The sequence below is a fragment of the Arachis ipaensis genome, chromosome B2 (genome assembly GCF_059453495.1).
Source record: "Arachis ipaensis isolate K30076 ecotype BB chromosome B2, ASM5945349v1, whole genome shotgun sequence".
Lineage (NCBI taxonomy): Eukaryota > Viridiplantae > Streptophyta > Magnoliopsida > Fabales > Fabaceae > Arachis > Arachis ipaensis.
The window spans coordinates 20,546,287-20,555,181 of NC_142437.1; the positions used below are offsets into that span (position 1 = coordinate 20,546,287).

Sequence of the window (8,895 nt, forward strand, 5' to 3'; positions counted from 1 at the left end):
TTTGTGTTTTAAATTTAGAATTTTTAATCATCACTAACCTGACATAAATAAATAAGATGCATTTTTAGTTTTAAATATTCTAATATAGGTATCTCACTTTTTTAATGTAATTTTTAGTGAAATTTTAAATATTTTTCTAGTATTAGGTTTTTGATATTATTTGAATGATTAATGCCAACTAAAAATGGATAGTGATTCATGCATACAAAATTTTCCCTATCAAGCTTTCTGAACATTTTCTCATAACAATTTCGATTTAAATTCAACGTGATAATCAAAAGCGTAATACAATAGTTCACATATTTTAAACTAGTTTTGTAATATTAAGAGACTAAATTGAATTACTTATAATGATGGCATATTAATAATAAGTGAACAATTTATATTGCGATACATGAATAAATTACATTCTGTTATGTGACACCACTGTTTATGTCAACATATCACATGTCACTGAGTGACACATTATTACTCCATTACACTTAGTCAAAACATGTTATGACATATAGTATCGATAGTCCACGACAATGTACCATTGCACCATATCGTTAACGAAAAATATTCGAAGGACTAACTTAATAAACAAATATAAATTTTGGAGACTAAATTAAAATTTTAAAAAAGTTTGAGATGCAAGCGTAATTTGAAGACCAATATGAACATTAACTTCTCTATTATAAATGGGTCATTTTAACATTAATCCAATTCCACATTCATGCCTAATACCTAAGATAGTATGAACATATATATATTTGGATTAAATTTGAGTTAATTCTCAAAGTGGTTTTTGAGGTTCACGAAATATACTAATTTTATCCCTAAATTACCAATGCACTCTTTATGTCTCTGAAATTGAAAAAAATGTACTTAGTTGATCCCTTATCTCTTTTCCGGCTAATTTTGTTGCACCCGACAATGATATCGCAGTGACATGCCACACTGAAGTGTGTAACGGTTAGATGGGTTGGCAATTGAAATTCTTTTACCCAATTGATCCCCTATCCTTTGTTTAACCCTAATTGTAGTAGCACTTCATCTTCTTCTTCTCTATTTGTTCACCATCATTCTTCTTCTTCTTTTTTGTTGCGCAACATCATTGCAGTTTGGAATGATGAGCATAGGGTGGCAGCCACACCCACACCGCTCTAGTACCTGCAAAACTCTGTTCTGACTTGGATGAAAAAGCAGGACACAGACTCAGTAAAAAGTGACAAATTCAGTGATCAAAATCAGAAAATAAATCAACACAGTAATAAAAAATCACTAAAATGGGGACTGGCGAAAAATTCAGCACAAAAATAAACAAATTTTGGATTGACGCCTACCTGCAAAAGTAAGGCGATAGTGACGAACAAAGGCAGCGATGTAAGGAGAACATAGGAACAGCGACGCTGGAGAGAGAAGTGGCCTCCATGTAGGTGTGTGAGTCTAAGAGAGAGACTTAAAAAAGCAAAACAGCAGTGGTGAGACTGGGAAAAGAGAACAGAAGCAGCGCCGCGCGAGAGCAGAGTAGCGGCGATCAATGCAAAGCGACAGCAGCCACAGCACAACAGCGGCGGCGAGACTCGCTCTGGTACCTGTTGAGGAGGAGGAGGAGGGATCAGGAACAAGATTAAAAAGAGGGACAAGGGACCAGGAACAAAGTTAGAAAAAGGGACAAGCGACCAAATTGGGTCAAAAGAGTTTCAATTACCAGCTCATTTAACCGTTATTCACTTCAACGTGGCATGTCACTGTCGACGGCAACGAAATTGGCCAAAAATAAGATAAGTAACAAACTAAGTACAATTTTTCTAATATCGAGAACATAAAGAGCGCAATTGATAAATCAAAGACACTTTGGAGTTTAACTCTTTAAATTTCAACAAATATTTAAATTGAAAATGGTTCAGACAAGAAGGGATGAAAACTGAAAAGATACAAAGAATTCTATATAAAAACCGGTGTCAGAATACCGAAAAAAAAAAAAAAAAACAGTGTGTCCTTGTTCAACTCCCAAGGCAACTAGGGTAACATTCTTGCGCTCTCCAGCTTGTTTAAGTTTAAACCTTGGTTTTAATTTGCTTACAAGAGAAGCTAATAACTAAATCATTACATTCAACGTGGAAGACAAATTCCATCCTATGAAAATAAAATTGTGAATATAATAATAAAATAAATCACAAATATTTCTCAAATCGAAATTGTAGTGTAGGATTAAACATGTCTCATCTGTTTTTCTCTGATTCCTTATTGAGATAGTATCTTTACAGAATTCATGAACAAGTGAAACATATACCATGAATTATGGCATTAAAAAATTTCCTGGAGAGTCTGCCATCATTTTTATTTGACTAACATGGCAAAATCTCCATTAAATTGATATATGCTACCTCTCTGGTGAAGTCAAAGTCAAACTAGACCAACCATGCTAACATAAAGGGGATCGGATTCGCAACAAAAATCCTTGTCATCTAACCCCAATAAAAAACAAATGATAGAGGATAGTCATGCATGATGCATAACCTGATAACCTGAAGCATGGGACAAATGACGGTTTAATTTCTGTTTTCATTTTCTATTTTCTTTTAGAGTTTTATATATTCAGAATTTTATGGACAAAAAAAAGTTGAAAAATCTTGTGGATTTTATTTGGTTTGTGATGAAGGAAAAATGAAAACAGAAAACATTTTATTGTTTTACTATTTTCATTTTTTCCATTATAAAATCCTTAAAAAAATGAAACATGACATAAGAAAACCTTTTCACAAACCAAACATGCCATAAAATTCTGTTTTATGTTTCCATTTCTTGTTTTTGACTTTTTTCCTTCACAAAATTAAAAAATGAAAACTAGAGAATAAATAGATAGTAAATATAAATAGAAACCAGACAGGTATAGAACCAGTCATCTGAAAGGTTCAACTGGTTCAGATTCTTCAAGAGAGTGTGCTGCCTGAAAACATTCTGCACCTTCAACAAATGCTGATTCTGTACCGTAAGCCTTGTGGAGAAGGCCAAGATTATACCAAGCAGAAGCACAAAATCTGTCGTGCCGCAGTGCGTCCATCAAAAAGCTTCTGACTGCAGGATTCAATTGATCACTGCAATGTCTAAGAACCATGGCAGTGGAGATCAAGCTGGGGACATGGTCAGGATCAATGTCCAGGGCATCGCGGAATGCTTTTAGAGCCTCCTTGTAAAGACCTTTTGCTTCATACATTTTACCTGAGGAATTGAACAAATAAACATTACATGAGATCCTGGGAAACAATTCGATATAATATTTATTACAATAGCATATGTTATTTGTTTTGGAAAGCCCTCTATCATACTTTGGGAAGAAGCTTTTCATTCTAATTTTTTACACAAACTATGATATTTGAGCTACAAATGTAAATCCAAACAAAAGGGGAATGCTCCACGGACCAAACTTTCATCTAAATATCATGAATATTATGCTGTATTACATTTTGATCTTCAATGCTGTTATATTTTGCATACTGAAATATGTTTACTGTGTGCAGACTTCGATTACTTTATCATTCTTCTTTAGCAAAGCCTGTTCCCACTAACTAGGGTCAACTATATGGATCAAAGACATGGGAATGCGACCTTGTTTTACGTAGCCTGTCACAAGCCTAACACAACCCAGCATGGTTCCAAAGACGTCATTGCATCGTGGCCATGCATTGAGATGCGACATTGTTTTACGTTGGCTATTGCAGACCGAACAACCCTCCTCATTTTTCCGGGCTTGGGACCGGCTATGTAAACATAGACCGAGTTAGATTAGTTTATCATTGGTTAATTTATTCAGTTGTTTTATACATTTTTACTACTCTTTACTAGTACTCAAGCTACTCTTCTAACAATCCGGGAGTAATGGCATTATAACATGCCCTTACAGTACATGCTACACAACAATATATGCTGATTATTTGAATTAATCATAATCTGTTAGGGAAAGTTCAATCACGGACTAAAAATTAATTAAAAGAAAATTTTAAAAAACCTCAAAGGAAAACGCTCACATATTTACCTATTGCATGACATCTAGTAGAAGAGTATAGTTTGATGGCCCGAGATTTTGAAAGGCAGGCCTCTGCGTCACGCCACTGTGAAAGACTGATGTATACATAAGCAAGATCATGCCATACTTCAACTTCCAAATTCCTAATCTGATCTCTTTTGTCCTGTCACCGATGGTATGGAAAAGGGTAAGGAGCTTAAAGCAATATCACTATGAAAAAGTATTTTTGGGACTGGTAAAAATTAAGAAAACAAACCTTAAATAGCTTATTCCGAGAACCAAAACTTTTACTATGAACTTGAAGAACAGCAAGAAGCTGAGTGTACGTCTCAATGGCACTCTTTAACTGGCCCTGAGCAATCTGAAGTTTCGCCTTTGTTCGTAACAAATCACCTTGATCCCATTTCCCAGTCTGATCCAAAGCAGCATTGATAATAGATTCGGCATCCAAGAACCGCTTTTGTGCGGATAATACCCTAGATAACAGTAACCAACCTTTAACATTAGAGCCAACTTCAAGTTTTACAATGCACTTAGCATAATGAAGTGCAGCATCCAACTTCCGTTGCTCAGCATATTCTAAACTCAGATGGTATAATACAACAGGGTCTTCCATTCTGCTCAATTTGCAGGCAGTTTCAAGGGTATGAAGTGCTTCAGATTGTCTCTTAACCCTCTCAGCATCAGAAATGGCCAATTTCGAGTATGCAGAAAGTGAAACACCAAGTAAGAAATTGGCCATATTTTCTAACTGATTACATCTTCCAACCAAGTTCTCAAGTGCCATCCGAGCAAAGCTTACCCCAGGGTCTTTTGTAACACTGAAGTTTTCGCAACAAATCTTAGAAGCCATTAACAAACTTGGAACATGTCTTGGGTCCTCTCTATGACTCAGCAGTTTTCTAAGAAGATCCAGCGCTTCCACGTTCTTCCCTGCTCCGTAATAACAAAGAGCTAAAGCATAGAACCTCTCCTTTCGATGGATAGTCCCAGGAAGCAATTCTTCCAATTGATTGGCTAAAATCATCAAATCTCCAGAAACAGATAGAGCAAATGAAAGGTGGTCCAAAATTGAGGGATCCCACTCAATTCTATTTAGAGTGACTTTTCTTAGCAAAATCATTAAAAGAAGTATAGCCTCTTCAATGTTGTTTCTAGGCACAAACGATCCGTCCATTTGGGAACGAAGATCAGGTGGCATTGCTTCTCCGCCACTATATAGAAGAAAAAGAGCAAATTCTTTCTGAATCTTCGCTATCGTCTCTGCATCAAGATTCCATTCATGAAGGAGTGCTCGCCGGTAAGACAAAATAGCTTCTCGTTGACAATCAGCAAGTTTCCATAATTCCGGAAGTAGCTCAACTGCCTTGCTCAAAGTCTCCTGCAATTTACATTCAGCACCAAAGTTATCAGGCAAGCCTTCAGGTAATGAAGATTCCACTATGTCCAGAATAACTTTGCAAGATTGGGCAGCTTCTGCAAGAATTATTTGAAAAATATATTAGATTAACTCATAGTTTCTTATATAGTTGAACCAATCCACCTTTTTTTTAAAACAACAAAATTGAAAAGGGGATCTCACTGTACTTGACCCAAGGATCTCTAGGCTGTGAAGCTCAAGCACAGAAAGTGGATTATTTAACATATTAACAACTCAGGTGATGCACTATATTAGGGGTCGAAGTTGAAGGAACGGTAAAACCTAGAAAGATATTATGCCTCGTTGCAATAGGAATAAACTCCAGAGGAATATTTTGCATAGCAAATGATTCATGAAAATAACAATACAAGTGTGCCTATGCAATTGCTTACTCTTTTAGCTTGTTCAAAGAGCCATGTCAACACCTTGTCATAATAACTTAAATCAATAATTTCATTATTAGTTATAGAAGCCCTAGCAAAAAATGAAAAGGCAGCCCTTTGCAAAGCATATGTGGTTGATTCTACAACTTGAACTTGTCCTTGAGGTCATACCGAAACAATTCAACCAACCCATATGTTCCTCAAAGTGAAAGTAAAGTTAAAAAGTGAAAGCAAAGAGCAAAATCTTTAAATTAAAACAATCACTGAATATACCTTTAAACCTTCCAAGAACCTGCAAAGATTTTGCTTTTAGGAAGACAGCTTCCAACAATAAGGCAACAGCATGTACAGACATTTGCGGTTCATCATTATTCTGGGAATGTCTCTTACGCCGTTCTCGGCTTTTGGAAAGGGCATCTTTAATCTTGGGAGTCACAGAAACTATATCTATTCCTTCAAAGACATGTAAAGCCGCTACTAAATTTCCCTTCTGATATTCATATCTTCCTAACAGAGCTCTAGCTTCCTGCAGATTACAGACATATTTACTTAAATAATAACGGCAGCAATAACCACTAATCTTAACAAGAGGATCACAGACATGCACAACTTTAATATTCAAACTAAATATTGCTAAATAGAGGGAACATCAATTCCAATAAAGAGATCATCAGAAAACTACCTGCATTAGCTATGTTCTGAAGAAACCACTTGATTGATATTATATTTTAATTAAAAGAATTAGGATAAAGAATTCAATCAAACTACAATAATTGGTCTTACTTAAGATTCGATGGGCTCAAGGCGCCTGTAGTGCAACCCCTTATGCTAGATGCAGTTTTGAGAAACAGTAAAGAAAGTTGCACCTTTCCCAATTAGCTATAGACCTATAGCTTTTGGCTTAATGGTAAGTGCTTGATCCAACAACTATGAATTCTGTGAAGAATTCATTCAGATATGCAATAAATACAAGCATACATACAGTTTAGACTACAAGTAACAACTATTAATAACCTACCTATCATGAAGAATCTATTCAGACAACAACAACAACAACAACAACAACAACAAAGCCTTGTCCCATAGGTGGGGTCGGCTACATGAATCAAACGATGCCATTGAGCTCTGTCATGTATCATGTCTACATAGAGACCGTTTACATGTAGACTATTCAGACAAGCAAGAAGTTATTTTGTGCACAGGAAAGAAACATTTAGTTGCTTCATGGCATCTATATACACTCTCCCTAGGACCTAGATCATATACGGAACAAATTGGTAAATTCCAGTTCTCAAAACCATAAATGGCAAGGTATTTTTGATGAAACCAACCTCATAGTTCAAGACACCACTCTCGCGTAAGGATGATTCAGCTTCCTCTATATTGCCAGTGTCAGGCTTCTTGTTGCCAATTTGTCCACCAAGGCAAGAATGACCACTTGCTGAGCAGTCACTGGTCGCAACAGATTCTGACGATGGAACCATTTCAACTGCTCTTCCTAATGGCTCCCCAGACTGTAGGCACCTCATTATCTTCCTTCAAACTCCTCCTTCCTGATTTCGACTATTGTCCCAAGTCTAATGCTGCTCCCATATGCAACCCATCTTTTCTAGACTAAAAAATCTGCCGGAAGAAAACAGTGAAACAGAAATGTCACACATGCAAAGTCAACACAGGACCTTTAAGCTATGTTTGATTGAGGTAAAAATGCAGTGGAAATTTATATGCCTAAAAGCAATGTAGATTATGCAACAACCAAACATGCCCTTAGAGTCATACATGTAGATTATGCAACAAGTGTGAAATTTTGAAACCAATTGTTCCTGAGAAGGCTAAATTCAATGTAATTGAAAAATCCAGAAAAGAAAAGCAAAAAAAAAGGACCTAAAATTATAAAGTAAATGTAAACAAGCATAGTAGAACTAGAATGAAAATCCGCAAAGCGCTATCCCATCAGGTAAAAGTAAAATTTGAACCAACCTCATCCAAAATTCCCTCTCTGAATTCCGAAATCACATAAACCAAATTCATAAAATTGTAACCGACACACAGTAACTCAGGGACCGGAAATTTCAAAATCAGTAATTTGCTTCTGAATTCAGCTCAGAAAACCGTTCCAACCTTACAAACAAGCAAAAAGTTGGCACCCTTTTCAACAATTCACAAACGGAGAAAGGTCAAAGATAAAAGACAAATAAGTAAAAAAAAAAAAAAAAAAAAAAGAAGACTTTCACCTTTTGAGTTCCAAGAGAGCAAAGCGTGTGCTAGGAAGGAACATCCATTACTGAATTTGACCAATCAAATCCGAACTTTGAATCATGGAAACAATCAAAATGCAAAGCATCTAAAAAGTCTAATCATAAACCTTCCCTTCTAATAGTTATTATTTACCATATAAAATCCTTATCCCTTTTTCTTTCCCGTGTGATATTAATAAATATTATTAAAATGAATAAAATTGGAGCACAGAATCGATGATAAATGAAAGAAGAGAAACGGAAGAAGATCTCACAGCAATTCCAATTCCAATTGGTTTGGTGTTTGGTGTTTACGTTGTTAGTATGTTGGTTGTTGGGGTCCAGTGAAGTCAAGTGGGAAGTTTCATATACGGGGAAGAGGGTGAATTAGATGCCACGTGTCATTTGGTGCCGACTCTCATTTAAACTGCCATTAACTACATTTATCACGCTTTCACACATATCATCGCTCCTTGTTAGGGGTGGAAAGTGGAAACACACTATATATCCTTAATAATGAATAAATATTGTTGTAAAATAAATAAAAGATATATTAAATATAAAATAAGGATGTATAAATAGAAGACTCTAGCATTAATATAATTAGCTCAATAATGATTTATGTATATATAATAATATTATATGTTGTAATGTGTATATATATATAAAGATAGAAAGAAGTATTAAAAATAAAGAGAGAGAGAATTGCATTTGTTTATTGTTACTGTGTGTATTACTTCATAACATGTTCTCTATATATGGGCATACATAAGCATCGTTTTTCAAACTTCATTTAATATTATTCTCCTTGAAAATCTGAGACTTGTGAAAAATGGGCATCCA

General features: G+C 35.4%; 1 protein-coding gene across 6 annotated transcripts; it reads right to left on the bottom strand.

Annotated features, from left to right (window-relative positions):
• Positions 1-639: 639 nt before the first annotated feature.
• On the bottom strand, positions 640-8,530 carry NPGR2 (no pollen germination related 2). Of its 6 annotated transcripts, XR_015905252.1 has the most exons (9): positions 8,050-8,404; positions 7,147-7,438; positions 6,089-6,341; positions 4,269-5,488; positions 4,022-4,175; positions 2,874-3,207; positions 1,694-1,733; positions 1,326-1,577; positions 640-1,162 (listed from the first exon to the last, which is right to left on the bottom strand). XR_015905252.1 is itself a non-coding variant. In XM_016327517.3 (7 exons), exons 3-7 carry the CDS (start codon positions 7,342-7,344, stop codon positions 2,888-2,890), a joined length of 2,145 nt encoding a protein of 714 aa, XP_016183003.1. In that variant the 5' UTR covers positions 7,345-7,438; positions 7,796-7,936; positions 8,050-8,336; the 3' UTR covers positions 2,192-2,887. The 6 variants fall into 6 exon arrangements, 3 of the variants coding, with proteins under 3 accessions (XP_016183003.1, XP_016183004.1, XP_016183002.1); XR_015905251.1 differs by lacking the exon at positions 1,694-1,733 and having other exon boundaries at positions 640-1,167; XR_002357191.2 differs by lacking the exon at positions 1,694-1,733 and having other exon boundaries at positions 640-1,171.
• Positions 8,531-8,895: the final 365 nt, after the last annotated feature.

What these genes read in the sequence shown, in the direction of transcription:
- NPGR2 (XM_016327518.3), bottom strand. Translation starts at nt 7,344, where the DNA reads ATGAGGTGCCTACAGTCTGGGGAGCCATTAGGAAGAGCAGTTGAAATG. An exon ending in GTGGTGTCTTGAACTATGAG is followed by an intron (nt 6,342 to 7,146) that starts GTTGGTTTCATC and finishes TGTAATCTGCAG; the next exon opens with GAAGCTAGAGCTCTGTTAGG. An exon ending in TACTAGATGTCATGCAATAG is followed by an intron (nt 3,208 to 4,021) that starts GTAAATATGTGA and finishes TCAATTCCTCAG; the next exon opens with GTAAAATGTATGAAGCAAAA.